At 47.6% G+C, this 17,261-nt stretch overlaps 1 protein-coding gene across 1 annotated transcript in view; it reads left to right on the top strand.

The window, feature by feature from the left end:
* The window catches only part of LOC307120820 (uncharacterized protein), a gene marked incomplete at its 5' end in the record, with an annotated part of 65,381 nt that overhangs the window by 42,931 nt on the left and 5,189 nt on the right, over positions 1-17,261 (top strand). Inside the window, one exon of the mRNA XM_079807995.1 lies at positions 12,495-12,611. Within this exon, the coding sequence (XP_079664121.1) occupies positions 12,495-12,611 (117 nt within the window). The remainder of the gene's footprint in view (positions 1-12,494; positions 12,612-17,261) is intronic.

The following is a 17,261-nucleotide window of genomic DNA, read 5'->3' as shown; positions in this document are numbered from 1 at the left end:
ACTTGTAAGATTTTGGTCATATTTCCCACCCTAAGCGATCACACCACTGGGCCAGCCTTATTTTGTAATTCCAAACAAGATTAATGCATTTTGTTTGTTTTATTGTCAATTAGATTAGATTAGATTCAACTTTATTGTCATTACACAAGTACAAGTACAAGGCAACGAAATGCAGTTTAGTCTAACCAGAAGTGCAATAGCAGCAAGTGCAGGATATATACAATGGTTGCGTAAGTGCAGGACATAAAAATGTACTGAATATATATAAATATGTATAAGTAGAGAGATGGTTATTACTATAAGCAGAACTGAATTTACAATAATATGTTAGGCTAATATGAGGAATACAGCAGTGGATTAAGTTAGTGCAATAAATTATGGACAGAGCTATCCGAAAGAAAGTGTAAAAGTGCAGTGGAAAGTGGTTGCATATTACAGTTAGAAGTACGGTGCAAAATGCAAATGTAAACATTGTTACTGTAAATACAGTCGGCAGTGCAAATGAGCATATTCCAGTTAAGATATGGTGGTGCAAAATGCATAAGTAAACAGTTGTTACTGTGATAAACAGTCGGTAGTGCAAATAACAAAGTGAAGGAAGATGTGAGGTAGGAGAGTTTGCAGTTTATGAGGGAAGTGGATCAACGGTGGTTAGAGTTCAGTAAAGAGACAGCTCTGGGGAAAAAACTGTTCTTAAGTCTGCTGGTCCTGGTCCGGATGATCCTGAAACGCCTGCTGGAAGGCAGGAGAGAAAACAGTCTGTGGGCTGGGTGAGAGGAGTCCTTGAGGATGCTGCGAGCTCGATGCAGGCAGCGTTTCCTCTGGATGTGCTCGATGGCAGGTAGTGGAGTCCCTGTGATGCGCTGGGCAGTTTTCACCACCCGCTGCAGTGCCTTGCGCTCCGCAACAGAGCAGCTCCCATACCACACTGCCACACAGTTGGTCAGGATGCTTTCTATTGCGCAGCGATAGAAGTTCACCAGGATAGCCGAGGAGAGCTGATTCTTCCTCAGTGTCCTCAGGAAGAAGAGGCGCTGGTGAGCCTTCTTGACCAGGCTGGAGGTGTTGGTCGTCCACGACATGTCCGCCGAGATGTGGATCCCCAGGAACTTGAAACTGGAGACACGTTCAACAGCCATTCCATTGATGTGGATGGTGTCGTGTGTGCCTCTTGACTCCTTCCTGAAGTCCACGATGAGCTCCTTCGTTTTGGTGGTGTTGAGGAGCAGGTTATTATCAGTGCACCATGTGGCCAGATGCTGGATCTCTTCCCTGTAGGCAGTCTCATCGTTGTTGCTGATGACCAATCACCGTAGTGTCGTCCGCAAACTTGACGATGGAATTAGTTCCATACACAGGCTTGCAGTCGGAGGTGAAGAGGGAGTAGAGAAACGGGCTTAGCACACAGCCCTGTGGTACACCAGTGTTGAGTGTGATGGACGTGGAGCAGGTGAATCCTGATCGAACATTCTGGGGTCTGTCAGTTAGGAAGTCCAAAATCCAGTTACACATTGAAGTGGTGATGCCCAGGTCTCCAAGTTTGGCTATTAACTTGGATGGGATGACAGTGTTGAATGCTGAGCTGAAGTCAACAAACAGCATGCGTGCATAAGTGTTTTTACTGTCCAGGTGGGTGAGCACAGAGTGCAGTGCCATGGAAACGGCATCCTCTGTGCTCCTATTGCTGCGGTAGGCAAACTGGTGTGAGTCCAATGTGGATGGTAGAGAGTCTTTTAGGTGTTCCAGGACCAGCCGTTCAAAGCACTTCATGACGATGGGTGTGAGTGCTACAGGGCGGTAGTCATTAGGGCACCTCGGGCTAGATTGTGACTATTGTGCATCTAACATAATAATATGGTAAATGTGGCATCCGAATTATAAAAAAAAAAAACATGCACATTTTTTGCAAATTTCTGGAAATGACCACCACAAAATCAGTCATTTTGATCTAAAAAAAAAAAATTATATATATATATATATAGACATTATTTTATATTTATATATGACATTGATATATATTTATATATATATATATATATGTATATATGTATATATATATTTATGTATGACATCTATATATAAGACATTTTATATGATATTATTTTATTTATTTATTTATTAAAGGTGCCCTAGAATGAAAAATGTAATTAACCTTGCCATAGTTAAATAACAAGAGTTTAGTACATGTAAATCACATACAGTGAGTCTCAAACACCATTGCCTCCTCCTTCATATGTAAATCTTGATTGTGAAAAACACCACGGAAAAATAGGCAAATCTCAACGTAACACCGAGAGTGATGCAATCGTCAGGATCATTAATATGTACGCCCCCAACATTTGCATATGCCAGCACATGTTCACTGTCCGGCGAAACTGCGCAGCCGAATCATCTCTGCAGGTAAACAAGCGTCACGCGAGGATAGCGAACATGGCAGATCATGGAAACAAATGTTATGTTCCAGGCTGTGCAGGGGATGTGAAGACGTTTCATACTCTTCCCACAGATAAAACATGTCAACAGGCATGGTCGATGTTTATTTATAATCGCATACCGCAACAATTTATTTCAAAGTTGTTTGTTTGCTCAGCCCATTTCACAACGGAGTTTTTCAAACCTGGGACAATATCAATTGATAGGCTTTGCTCAGCGTCCGACACTGAAGAAAGGGGCAATTCCAACCATATACCTGCAAGCAGTAAGTGATTTTATCCACTTCTTGACTGTCTAAACCATTTCTGATTAAATTGAAAGTGTCTTAGAGAGACAACAACGATAATATCCCCGTTATATTTAGATCTGACGGAAGATGCTAGTACAGTAACAATAGGATAATCTGAGTAGTTTACGTAACTAAATGGATAAATAAATCGACTTTTAAATCAGTAACTTACTCTACTGTCAAACTCAAACGTTACTGTACAAACAACATATTTAAGCGCTACCCAGTTCAGAAGCTATCGTTGTAAAATCATACAGGGACACATTACAATAATTAAAATATTTTTACAATGCTAAAAAAGTTGTGACTGCTGATGTGTATATTTAATGCTATATGCTAGTTATCGTTTAGGCTGAAGTTCTGGTATGGACGTAGGCCTAATGATTTTGCAGGTTCCTAATTAAAATAAAGACTTAACTTACCATTCAGAAGCGTTCATTTCCAATCTCAAAACATGTTGTTGTTCCTCAAAATCTGCATCTTCGTCAGAAACAGGCTCAAACATATAAGGTTGAATGCCTAATCTCTCCATCGTCATGACGGTCAGCTATCATTGAGCCGTGCAGTGAAACAGCCAATCAGAGCAGAACTCTGCATTAATATTCATGACCCTTCCAAATAAGGCAAAAACAGACCATTTCATCCTGGGGAAGATTTCTAGAGTTGTAAATGGACCTGTGAAACCTTATCTGGACAATTATTGACCTTAAATAAGCCATATACCCTCTATGTAGATACCAGAGAACAATTTAAAATGTTGTTTTGCAAATCAAAACAACATGCAAATCATTCTAGGGCACCTTTAAAGATTTATTTTTGGCATTTTTGCCTTTTTATTATGAAATGACACAGGAAGCTAAGTGGAAGAGAGAAAGGGGAGCATTTAGAAACCCCTTATAAAAAGAAGTATGCTTCAAGTTAATCAGGGTTGCCAACTTTTAAGTTCAGGTTGGAGTGAGATTTTTGCCTACTGTAGGGAAACATAAGTTTGCCATAGCACTATTTTAAATGTTTCTTGGGTTAAATTATATGTGCTCGCATTCATTAATATTCACTTGTGTGTGCTTATATAAGTATCATTAACAGGGGCGTAGCACAAAATCCCAGGCCCTATGCATAGACAGTCCTGATGGGCCCCCATGATCCATGTATAAAATAAATATATAGTCTGACGCTCCTGATCATTAAAAATATTAGGATGTAAGTTATTAACGTTTTAAAATTTCACATTTAAAGAAATCTAGTGTTTGATCATATCTAAATATTTATTAAAATTCAAAACTGCAATACCTTTTTGAGCAACTAGATTAGATACAGGAATATTGATTAAAGAGCCATACAGGCACCTACTGGATAATTGCTTTACAAATGAAAATTATTATTTTTCCAGCCACAAAATGACTCTAATTTGCCTCTTTGAATTGGAATTATCTATTTTAACCTTAATTACTACACTAATTGTAATATAAATAATAAAATATTAGAAAAAAAATATTTTAAGTGGTTATTAATTGACAATAATTATTGCACAAATAGTATTTAGTACCAAAAGATCTCCTGAAAATATTCAATAAATATTATTGAACTAAAATATAGAACATTTATTTAATTGAAAAATAGTGAAGGTGTATGGTCACATTTAACCATTAATGAGTATGAGTGTGACCAATTAGTAGCCTAAGGAATACCTGAGGGCTACATACAAGAAAAACATCATTAATGTTAACAATGTTGCATCTCCATCACTCTCCATGATAAAACGATCCTGTAAATATGGTTTACTTATAATCAATGCACACTATGCTGGAAGTATTTAGAGCTCCATGAACCACGTAACCGCACGCACCGCCGGGAGATGAGAGCATGTCACAACTCTGCCTTGCAGCAGTTTAACTGTATGTATGCCACATTAGCGCCAAAACGCTATTGTTTGAATTTCGCATTAAAACTTAAAAAAATAAAAAAACTTAGACTTTGTTTACTATCAAAAGCAGGTTTGGCAATTTGGCGTGAGATTTAAGTTGGGCAGAGTGAGACCGAGAGACAGAGCCCGAAAGCGTGTGTCTCACGCCAAATGCGTGGCCCACTTTTAGTATATAATAGTATACATTTAAGTGTACTAGTAGTGTAAATGTAGTAAACTTTGTGCACAACTAGGTTTCTCATGTGTACTGCATCTGTTCTACAAGTGAATTAAGTATAGGCTACTAGAAGTTTATCATTTTAATACAAGTGGATTTTTTTTTTAGTTAACGAAAGTACACTTTGAAGTATAAACTACTAGTTTAGTTTATACTGTAAGTATACTTGCAAGTTTTCTTTAAGTGAACATAACATTATACTTATAGTTTAGGCTACTATTTATATATTATTTGTGCACTTTCAGTATACTATGTTTAAATGATATAAAAAAAATGTATACTTGAAATATACATTTAACTACTTTTAAAAACATTTAGCTTCATGCATCCTTTTATCAACACTTGAAAAAAAGAAAGGCAACATTTAAACAGTTGAGAAAATCGCATTTTTGTCAAAATACTATGCCTTGATCAGATTCAGAAGGATGATTAAAACACAGATGGAGTAGATTGAGTCCATCGACACCCCCAAAGACCGTTGTTTCCTCTTCATTGGTTCAACATTTCATTCAGTAATATTAGGCAGTTCTGATTTACATGCTGTTAAATGTTTGATGATCGTGTTATTTTACATTTGCGTGAGCAATCGTCTCGGTTACGTATGTAACCCTCGTTCCTTGAGGAGGGAACGGAGACGTACGTTAGTGACTAACGAATGGGGGTTTCGCTTAGAAGCCTATCATCTTCGAGAATTCAACAGCGCCCAATGGCAGTGCCAATGCCATGGGCATGCGGAATTTGCATGCGTAACTCCGCCCCACCCTGTGGGTATATAAGGAAGTACGCTGGCAACATCGCATTATGTTACTGCTGCAGGAGCCAAGACTGAACTCCGCATACCAGCAACACAGCTGACGTGGCAAAGGAAACGTACGTCTCCGTTCCCTCCTCAGGGAACGAGGGTTACATACATAACCGAGACGTTCCCTTTCGTTCAGTCACTACGACGTACGTTAGTGACTAACGAATGGGGGTTCAAATACAACAACGCCACTCAGCTGTCATCCAGTGCCCTGCGTAAGTGTGAGTACCCTTTCGTAAGATTAATACGGACGAAGGACTCCCACTTATCACAGGATTACCAAGGTACACTGGGAAGCATATCCCAGTGAGGGAATGCAAAGATTCCTACCCGTGGGGAGGACTTAGAGAATACACATATGACCCGCTAAGGGCTGCATATGGAAGAACTCTATGGTACCAGCCGAAGGTGGATTTTTAACCCTAGGGCGGCAGGACTTGCCAAGGGAAAGACACCTGCTCGCTAGGAGGCTTACGGTGGAAATACTCGTGTGGGGGTCGCCGGAGGGGAACCATGCACACGGAGCACCTGGCCGGACATGAGGGTCTGGGCTCGAAAGGGCAGACTGAACTGATGTCGGCGTAAGCAGTGCTGGAGGAGCTCAGGGCTCTCGGGGAGCTCACCTGAGGGAAAATATCGCACGTATCCAGTCCGTGGAGTGGAATGGCGAGCAAGCGAAGACACCTGAGCCTGGCCCATTACCGGCCACCCGTAGGGGCGAGTACATAGTCGGACACTGGCTCCACTCGGAGATTGTAGAATCTGGCGAATGTGTTAGGTGTCGCCCAGCCTGCAGCTCTGCAGATGTCTGTTAGCGAGGCGCCACGCGCTAAAGCCCAAGAGGAGGCCACACTCCGGGTGGAGTGTGCCCTGACCCCAAGGGGACATGGTCAACCTTGCTGCTGGTAAGCCAAAACAATGGCGTCCACTAACCAGTGAGACAACCTCTGCTTTGAGAGAGCTCTTCCCTTCCGCTCTCCACCATAACAGACAAAGAGCTGGTCTGAGGTCCTGAAACACTGCGTGCTGTCTACATAGGCGCGGAGAGCGCGTACTGGACAGAGAAATGCCAAGGCTGGGTCTGCCTCCTCCAAAGGCAGCGCTTGCAGGTTCACCACCTGGTCTCGGAACGGAGTGGTGGGAACCTTGGGCACATATCCGGGCCGGGGTCTCAGGATCACGTGAGAGTTAGCTGGCCCGAACTCCAGGCACGCTTCGTCAACCGAAAATGCCTGCAGGTCCCCTACCCTCTTAAGAGAGGCCAATGCGGTCAGCAGAGCCGTCTTCATAGACAAGAATTTAATCTCAACCGACCGCAAAGGCTCAAAGGGAGGCCTCTGCAGAGCACTTAAGACTACTGAGAGGTCCCAAGAGGGAACGAGAGGAGAGCGAGGAAGATTCAGTCTCCTCGCCCCCCTCAGGAACCTGATGATCAGCTCGTGCTGACTTACCTTTTTGTCTCCCAGGAGATCGTGGTAGGCAGATATTGCGGCCACGACACTTTAAGGGTGGAAGGAGACAGCCTTCGTTCCACCCCCTCCTGGAGAAACGATAGCACGGACCCGATCGGGCATTTCCAGGGGTCTTCTTGGCGGGAAGAACACCATGTGACGAAGAGGTTCCACTTCAACGCATAGAGGTGTCGTGTAGACTCTGCCCTAGCGGAAGTGATGGTAGCGACCACCGCAGGTGGAGGGCTACTCAAACCAGCCGCGTCCCGTCCAGAAGCCACACGTGGAGCTTCCAGAGCGCTGGACGCGGGTGCCAAAGGGTGCACCGTCTCTGAGTGAGAAGGTCTTGACTCAGAGGAATAGGCCAGGGAGGGGCTGTCGCAAGGAGTAGCAGTTCTGAGAACCAGGTCTGGCCGTGCCAACGGGGCGACCAACATGACCTGCTCCTTGTCCTCCCTGATCTTGCACAGTACCTGTGCGAGAAGGCTCACTGGGGGAACGCATACTTGCGTAGGCCCTGCGGCCAGCTGTGCGCCAGTGCATCCGTGCCAACCATCGGTCAGGGAATAATACAGGGAGCAATGGGAAGAGTCCTGGGAGGCAACAGGACTACCTGTGCGTCGCCGAACTGTTCCCATATCAGCTGGACCGTCTGGGGATGGAGTCTCCATTCTCCAGGAAGGGGCTGAAGCCGTGAGCTCGTCGGCTGCACGGTTCAGGACTCCCGGGATCTGGACAGCATGAAGGGACCTCAGATGCTTCTGACTCCATAAAACGAGATGGTAGGCGAGTTAAGACATACGGCGGGAGCGTAGACCGCCCAGGTGGTTGATGTACGCTACTACGGCCGTGCTGTCTGTCCTGACTAGTACATGCTGACCCCTCAGCAACGATCGGAAGCGGTGCAGGGCGAACCGTACTGCCAGTAACTTGAGGCAATTGACATGCAGAAGGCGCTGGGGTCCTGACCAGGAGCCCGCGGCTGCTTGTCCATTGCACATGGCACCCCAGCCCGTGGAAGATGCAACTGTTGATACAACAAGATGCCTGGAAACTCGTTCTAAGGACACTCCAGTCCGTAGAAACTTGAGGTTCGACCACGGGGTGAGAGTCTGTAAGCAGGCCCGAGTCACTTGTACCCGGAGCGTGCCAGACCGCCATGCCCATCTCGGGACTCGATCGCGTAGCCAGTGCTGAAGCGGTCTCATATGTAGCAATCCGAGCGGCGTCACCGCCGTTGCAGATGCCATATGCCCCAGGAGCCTCTGAAATAGCTTCAGTGGGACCGCACTCTCGCCCTCGATTTGACGAAGGCAAGTCAGCAGAGACTATGTGCGCGCTTGCTGGTAAGCAGCACGCACCTGCGACCGAGTCGGAAACCACACTGAGAAAAGAGATCCTCTGCACGGGGCAGAGTCGCTCTTCTCCCAGTCGACCCGAAGGCCCAGACGGGCTAAGTGCCGGAGCACTTGGACTCTGTGTCCGCAGACCTGCTTATGAGAGTGACCCAGTATGAGCCAGTCATCGAAGTAGTTCAGGATGCGAACCCCGTGCTGCCTGAGTGGCGCAAGGGCTGCCTCGATAGACTACGTAGAGTCACGAGGGGACAGAGCTGCCCGAATGGGGGGACTGCGTACTGAATGTCCGCCCTCGAAGCAAACCGTAGGAACGGTCCGCGTCGAGGAAGGAGACATGAAGTAAGCGTCCTTCAGGTCGATCGCTGCAACCAATCTACCGGACAAACGCGTCCAAAGAGGCGTTCGCTACCGACATCCTGAACGGAAGCCTGTGAAGGATCGTTTCAAGACGGGCAGATCCAGGATTGGCCATAACCCACCGGTTTCCTAGGGTACAATGAAGCAAGGGCTGAGAAGCCGGACTTCACTTCGGCTGGAGGGACAGGCTCGATCGCACCCTTCGCCAGTAGGGTAACAACCTCTGCACGTATGACAGGGGATAGGCCCCATCATAGCGGGCGGCCTCCCCAGAGCGGGGAGGAACCTGCGCGAACTGAATCGCATAGCCGCGCCTGACGGTCTTCGCGACCCAGCGGAACAGTCCCGGAAGCTGAAGCCAGACTCCCAGGAACTGCACCAGCGGGGTCATTCGGACCACAGACGTACCCAGGGTGGGGCAGCGAGGCAGCGTTACCGTCCCGGACATGGGAGGCTGTTGGGCGTCCCGGTGCGGGGGCATGGTTAACTGCTGCGTCCTGACAGAGGAGACCAGGGAAAAACGCACGTTCCACTGGGGTCTGCTCTGAGAGGAGGCTGGCGAGAGAGAGGGACGAGAGTGGCGCGGCCCGGAGGCGGCACACACTGCCATCACCGATGTCTGGGTCCTCAGAGACAGGAACCTGAGTTCTTTCCAAGCGCTGCTAGCCCGAGGGCCTGCAGCAGAAGGATTTTCCCCCGGCCCTCCACCAGGGAAAGGAGAGGCCCTGCTACCATCCCCTGGAAAGAACTAAAACCCATCTCTGAGTTGTCCACCTCCAGCCTGGCGTTTAGCCAGGCTGAGGAGCGGACTGGGCGACATCCTGCAACCACCTCCATGGCGCGGCCCGGAGAAGGCTGCTGCTGGGGCCGGACGGGAGGAGGGAGGGCGCCCTCGGCGGCGAGCGGACTGAGGCGACTGGGCCGGCGGCTGGTGCAGCAGCCAGCCGCCGGGGCAGTACGTGTTACAGCCCCAGTCTGCTCTGGGGCGGCCGAGAACTGTTGGGCGCAGTTCTCAGCCGCGCCGACGAAGAGGCCAGCCTGGGATATGGGCGAGTTGAGGAGGCGGGCTCAGTCAACCCCCCATATCACCAAGTAAGGCCAGGAAATTGTCCCGGACCACAGCTGTGGACATCACCCGACCGAAGGAGCGTGTGGCCACCTTCACCACCCAGAGGGCGGGATCAGTGGCGGCACGCAGCTCAGAAAAGAGCCCTGGGTCAGCTCCACCCTTGTGCATATGCAAAGGGGCGGCGGCCTACCCCATAGCACTGCAGGACCACGCCACCGAAGTAGACGAGCCCACAGGCTTAGGGAGGGTGCTTAGGACAGCCACACTACGTCAAAGCCCTCTGTGGACACTGTAGTGCGCAACAGAGTTGTTCAACGCGGGGGGGGGGGGTATACCCGAGATAACAGGGCTATCAACTCTAGGTCAGATCAGGCAGTGCTGACACACCCGGAGGCGGAGTGTGAAAGAAACGAACGAGGCGTCAGAGACGGGCCGCTGTTTCAGTCCAGCACTCGGGGTCAGATCAGCAGGCAGGCAATGCGAGATCGCTGGAATGCGCCGTCAATCCAACACCCTGGAGAACCGCTCGTCTCGAAGACTGAAGAGAAGACTTCAGAATTCAGGCTTGTAGGAGTGAAGAGATGCTCTTGACTCCAAAGCAGAAACATAATGCGATGTTGCCAGCGTACTTCCTTATATACCCACAGGGTGGGGCGGAGTTACGCATGCAAATTCCACATGCCCATGGCATTGGCACTGCCATTGGGCGCTGTTGAATTCTCGAAGATGATAGGCTTCTAAGCGAAACCCCCATTCGTTAGTCACTAACGTACGTCGTAGTGACTGAACGAAAGGGAACTTCCATCACTTGTTTCAACTTCTTCTTCTCCTGTACTTTGATCTGGAGATTCTGTACTAGAAGATGTTTCATAGCGCCCCCTACCATATAACAGTGAAAACATGGATAGCTAGAAATGTCAGTCAATGGTGGGGAAAGAGTAAAGCAGATTTGAAGTGAATTCCTATGTACACTACCAGTGGACTAGCCTACACAAAAATTAAGATACGCAGAATTAGGAACATATCTATTTTATATCAATATTCTAATCAATATTTTCAAACAATGTAAGTTTCATAAGACTATGTAAATCTATGTAGAAAAAAGTATATTTAATAGGCTTTTCAATCAAAAGATTAAACACAATTACAAGCCAAGTATACTTTGAATACTTAATTATACTTTTAAGTATATCTTGATCAAAAGATTGATATTTATTTTTCCCACATTAATTTCTCACATGTCTAGACATAATCAAAATATATCCAAGACAAACTAAAATATTTTGTCAATAAAAAACAATTATGAACTTTTTCTAATAAATAATAACATTTTTGAGTTTGACAACAAACACACTTCAAAACACATCTATACATTATAGTTAAAAACATAATAATAATGAATAACTTCTAAACATTGACTCTCAGTCTTTATTCACATTTTTATTGTGGTTTCTCAATAGCTTTCATATAGAATATAATGGCATATTTCTAATAGGGGCTCATTGTAACGCAGTGTGACAACATGCCCCACCTGCACAACTGAGCTTGTGTCTTCTGCTGTTAGATCAGCATTAAAGAACCATCTCAACTGTTAAATACCAGATATAAGATTACAGTAATATCAGAACATCAAAAATACAGTAACATCAAAAGGATAAACAATGCAGATTTATTCTCACAAGAGGGCCAATAATTCTGTAGTTAACTGTTCTGTTGTTGTTATAATTACAACTAACAAGGTCTCAACATTTGATTCTTGAGACAAGCACTCTTTAAATTAAAGTTTTAGTTTAAATTATTAATAACATTATCATTACACTAATGATCACATCAATAATTACATGAATTGAATTCATTCATTCACCATACCACTTCAGGCATTACAATAATACAGTCGGGGGTATAAAATCAATTGGGTAGAGTTAATGGGTCCCCCAAAGAAGCTAAAAAAAGCTTATAGGAGGGCCCATAGTTTATGAATAGTAACGATGCAGACTGAGATATACACAGTTTCCACCTGTAACCAGATGATGAAGAGTAAAGGTACACAAAAGGCGCACCAAAATATTCATAACATTACATACAAAAAACATTACATACAATCATACACGTACATCCCAGTAGTCCATGAAAAACTATTTTATATTAAATATAGGATCATATGAAATTATTTTTTTTTTTTCATGTTTTGAATGTATTTCTTATTTTTAATACTAGTATTTATAATCTTCCTTTATATAGAGTCCTTACTAAGAAAATTCAATTCGAAGTAACACAGAAGACACTAATGCACTGATCATTTATGGTTATTATCTATGAACATGTCAGAGCCCATGGCATCTGCAGTGAATGTTTTAAGACTGTTTGCACATTTCTGAAGGTTTGTAAACGGTTTAATCTGCATTTACTGCGTGTAATGTTTTAATTGAAAGCATCAAACACCTGCTGTAACACACAGTGAATAAGAGAATCATGATATCTGAAGTTACATTAGAGGATCATTTATGATTCACTCCTTACACAGAATCAGATTCATATTGATATAGATCAATCTATCAGATTCACTCACACTAATGACTGTCTGTCTGTATCAGTTCCAGGTTCAGGTTGGTCTTCAGGAGCTGTAGCAGGGATTGCTGTTGCTCTTGCGGTGATTGCAGCTGTTGCTGCTGTTGCTGCTGTGATTTATCGGATCTCTAAACTAGAAAGACGTAAGTATTACAGCTGATAAAGCAAGATGAAAATCCTGAGCATTATTATGCTACAGTAAAGATTAAAAGTATAAAAAAGGATATGTTGTTTTAGTTTTATAATGAAGGACTTTAAATACATTTTTATAACATTAAACACTTATTGTTTGTGTAGCAATGAAAGGCACAGGTTTGGGTTAGGTAACAGTTTTTATAACTAGCTTTAACAATAGAAACCTGTGCACTGTCCCCATTTAGATTTCAAACAGATTTTGTGCACTTTTCATCTGGTCAGGTTCAGCTCAGGCTGGTGATGATGCTTTTCATACTTAAGGAATGGAAACATATAGAATATAAATTTTAAATTGTAATTATTTTAATTTAATATTTCTTAGTATAAAAGTTATAGATTTATTTTAACTGATAAGAAATGCAGAGCAGTAGCTTCAGGTGCTCCCAAATGTCAAAATAATAAATAATAAATCACATTAGCAGATACTTTTAATTAAAAAGAAGCATCCAGTGATGAGTACAACACAAAACATGAATATTCAAGAAGTATATCAGATAATGTGTTCCCTTTCGTTCAGTCACTACGACGTACGTTAGTGACTAACGAATGGGGGTTTTCGCCTAGAAGCCTATCATCTTCGAGCATAGAGAAAAACCCCAATGGCGTGCCAATGCCATGGGGCATGCGGAATTTGCATACGTAACTCCGCCTCACCGCGTGAGTATATAAGGAAGTACGTGGCAATATCGCATTATGTTTCTGCTTTCGGAGCCAAGAGTACCTACCTCTTCACTCCTCACAAGCCTTCTGAGACGCTGTCAGCTTCTTCGAGACGAGCAGCTTTCCAGTCGTTGTTGGTGTGACGGCGCGTTCCAGTGATCGCGTACTTCCTGCCTGCGGATCTGGTCTGCTAGACAGCTGGTGTGTGTTTCCCTGGGCGCTTCGGCATCGACTCCGAGGTTTCCTCTCACAAAAAGAGCTTGCGCGTGGCACGTCTTTTTCAAGACGGTTCGCCCGTGCACTTCCGGGTGCGATCGATCTCCGTTGCTGTCTATGGGCACATTCACTGCTCGACGTGTTTGGGCTTCAGCACGTTCGGGCAGTGATTGTGGATGTGTCATGTTCCCACTGCGGGAACGTGACCATCGCGATGTCGCGGTTGAGACTCAGTTTTGCTGCTGGCCCCCGGGCTGGCAGCACTTGGAAAGAACTGGTGTCCCATCTCTGAGGTCACAGACATCGGTGATGGCAGTGTGTGCCGCCCCCCGGGCCGCGCCGCTCTCGTCCCTCTCTGTCGCCAGCCTCCTCTCAGAGCAGACCCCAGTGGAACGTGCGTCCTTCCCTGGTCTCCTCTGTCAGGACGCAGCCGTTAACCGTGGCCCCACGCCGGGACGCTACGCCTCCCACGTCCGGACCGGTAATGCTGCCTCGCTGCCCCACCCGGGGTACGTCTGTGGTCCGAGCGACCCCGTTGGTCAGTTCCTGGAGCCTGGCTTCAGCTTCAGGGGCTGTCCGCTGGGTCGCGAAGGCCATCAGGCTCGGCTATGCGATTCAGTTTGCGCAGGCTCCTCCCCGCTCTGGGGAGTTCGCTGTACCGTGATCGGGGCCAACGCCCCCGTCACACGTGCGGAGGTTGCCACCCTACTGGCGAAGGGTGCAATCGAGCCTGTCCCTCCAGCCGAAATGAAGTCGGGCTTCCTTAGCCCTTACTTCATTGTACCCTAGGAAACCGGTGGGTTACGGCCAGTCCTGGACCTGCCCGTCCTGAACCGATCCCTTCACAGGCTTCCGTTCAGGATGTCGGTAGTGAACGCCTCCTCGGACGCGTGCGTCCAGTAGATTGGTTGCAGCGATCGACCTGAAGGACGCTTACTTTCATGTCTCCTTCCTCGATGCGGACCGTTCCTACGGTTTGCCTCGAGGGGCGGACATTCAGTACGCAGTCCCCCCATTCGGGCAGCTCTGTCCCCTCGTGACTCTACGTAGTCTATCGAGGCAGCCTTTGCGCCACTCAGGCAGCACGGGGTTCGCATCCTGAACTACTTCGATGACTGGCTCATACTGGGTCACTCTCGTAAGCAGGTCTGCGGACACAGAGTCCAAGTGCTCCGGCACTTGTCGACTCCGGCACTCCGACTCTGCCCCGTGCAGAGGATCTCTTTTCTCAGTATGGTTTCCGACTCGGTCGCCAGGTGCGTGCTGCTTAACAGCGAGCGCGCACGCAGTCTCTGCTGACTTGCCTCCGTCAAATCGAGGGCAAGAATGCGGTTCCACTGAACTTTTTCAGAGGCTCCTGGGGCATATGGCATCTGCAGCCGCGGTGACGCCGCTCAGATAGCTTCATATGAGACCGCTTCAGCATTGGCTTCGCGATCGAGTACCGAGGTGGGCATGGCAGTCTGGCACGCTCCGGGTACAAGTGACTCAGGCCTGCCTTCAGACACTCACCCCGTGGTCGAACCTCAGTTTTCTATGGGCCGGTGTGCCCTTAGAACGAGTTTCCAGGCATGTTGTCATATCGACGGATGCCTCTACCACGGGTTGGGGTGCCATGTGCAATGGACAAGCAGCCGCTGGCTCCTGGAAACCGGACCCCAGCGCCTTCTGCATGTCAATTGCCTTGAGTTACTGGCAGTACGGTTCGCCCTGCACCGCCTCCGGGCGTTGCTGAGGGGTCAACATGTGCTTGTCAGGACAGACAACACGGCAGTAGTAGCGTACATCAACCACCAGGGCGGTCTACGCTCCCGCCGTATGTCTCAACTCGCCCGCCACCTCGTTTTTTGGAGTCAGAAGCGCCTGAGGTCCCTTCGTGCTGTCCATTTTCCAGGAGCCCTGAACCGTGCAGCCGACGAGCTCACGGTTTCAGCCACTCCCGGGAGAATGGTGACTCCATCCCCTGATGGCCAGCTCATTGGGAACAGTTCGGGACGCGCAGGTAGACCTGTTTGCCTCCCACGACTCTTCCCACTGCAGCCTGTTCTATTCCCTGACCGAGGGCACGCTCGGCACGGATGCACTGGCGCACAGCTGGCCGCGGGGCCTACGCAAATATGCGTTCCCCCCAGTGAGCCTACTCGCACAGCTCCTGTGCAGGATCAGGGAGGACAAGGAGCAGGTCCTTTTGGTCGCCCCGTACTGGCACGGCCGGACCTGGTTCCCCGAACTCTTACTCCTTGTGACAGCCCCTCCCTGGCTTTTCCTCTGAGACACTCAGAGACGGGGCACCCTATGGCACCCGCGTCCAGATCTTGGAACCTCCACGTGTGGCCAGCCTTGGCATTGCTCTGTCCAGTATGCGCCCTACGCGCCTATGTAGACAGCACGCAGTGTTCAGGACCTCAGACCAGCTCTTTGTCTGTTATGGTGGAGAGCGGAAGGGAAGAGCTCTCTCAAAGCAAAGGCTGTCTCACTGGATAGTGGACACCATTGTTTTGGCTTACCAGCAGCAAGGTCGACCATGTCCCCTTGGGGTTAGGGCACACTCCACTTGGAGTGTGGCCTCCTCTTGGGCTTTAGCGCATGGCTTCTCACAAACAGACATCTGCAGAGCAGCAGGCTGGGCGACACCGAACACATTCACCAGATTCTACAATCTCCGAGTGGAGCCAGTGTCCGACTATGTACTCGCCCCCCCGAGGGGCCGGTAATGGGCCAGGCTCAGGTGTCATAGTTTGCTCGCCATTCCACTCCACGGACTGGATACGTGCGATATTTTTCCTCAGGTGAGTTCCCCGAGAGCCCTGAGTTCCTCCAGCACCGCGTATGCCGATACCTGTGTGTCTGCCCTCTCACGAGCCCAGACCCTCGTGTCCGGCCAGGTGCCCCGTGTGCATGGTTCCCCTCCGGCGACCCCCACACGAGTATTTCCACCGTTAGCCTCCCTTGCAAGCAGGTGTCTTTCCCTTGGCAAGTCCCTGCCACCCTAGGGTTAAAAATTCCACCTGCGGCTGGTACCCTAGAGTTTTCCATATGCAGCCCTTAGCGGGTCATATGTGTACTCTTAAGTCCTCCCTACGGGCAGGCATCTTGGCATTCCCTCACTGGGATATGCTTCCCAGTGTACCTTGGTATTCCTGTGTTAAGCGTGAGTCCTTCGTCCGTATTAGTCTTACGACAGGGAACTCACACTTACGCAGGGCACTGGAAGACAGCTGAGTGGCGAGATTATATTGAACCCCCATTCGTTAGTCACTAATGGACGTCGTAGTGACTGAACGAAAGGGAACGTCTCGGTTACGGATGTAACCATTGCCACTTCAGCTGTGCTACCTGGAACGCAGGAGTTCAGTCTTCGCTCCTCAAGCAGGTAACATAATGCGATATTGCCACGTACTTCCTTATATACTCACGCGGTGAGGCGGAGTTACGTATGCAAATTCCGCATGCCCCATGGCATTGGCACGCCATTGGGCGTTTTCTCTATGCTCGAAGATGATAGGCTTCTAGGCGAAACCCCCATTCGTTAGTCACTAACGTACGTCTCCGTTCCCTCCTCAGGGAACGAGGGTTACATCCGTAACCGAGACGTTTTTGTTCCCTTTTGCTTTTATTGGTGTTTTTCTCCAGCTAATGTCTGTTCTGTGTTTCTCTGTCTCTGTTTGCTGCTGTTGGCGAGTGAACAGCACTTCAGACAATGTGTTCCTCCCTGCTCACCT

Source organism: Gobio gobio (genome assembly GCF_949357685.1).
Source record: "Gobio gobio genome assembly, chromosome: 24".
Lineage (NCBI taxonomy): Eukaryota > Metazoa > Chordata > Actinopteri > Cypriniformes > Gobionidae > Gobio > Gobio gobio.
The sequence above is the reverse complement of the archived record's forward strand: the minus strand, read 5'-3'. Positions and strand labels throughout refer to the sequence as shown.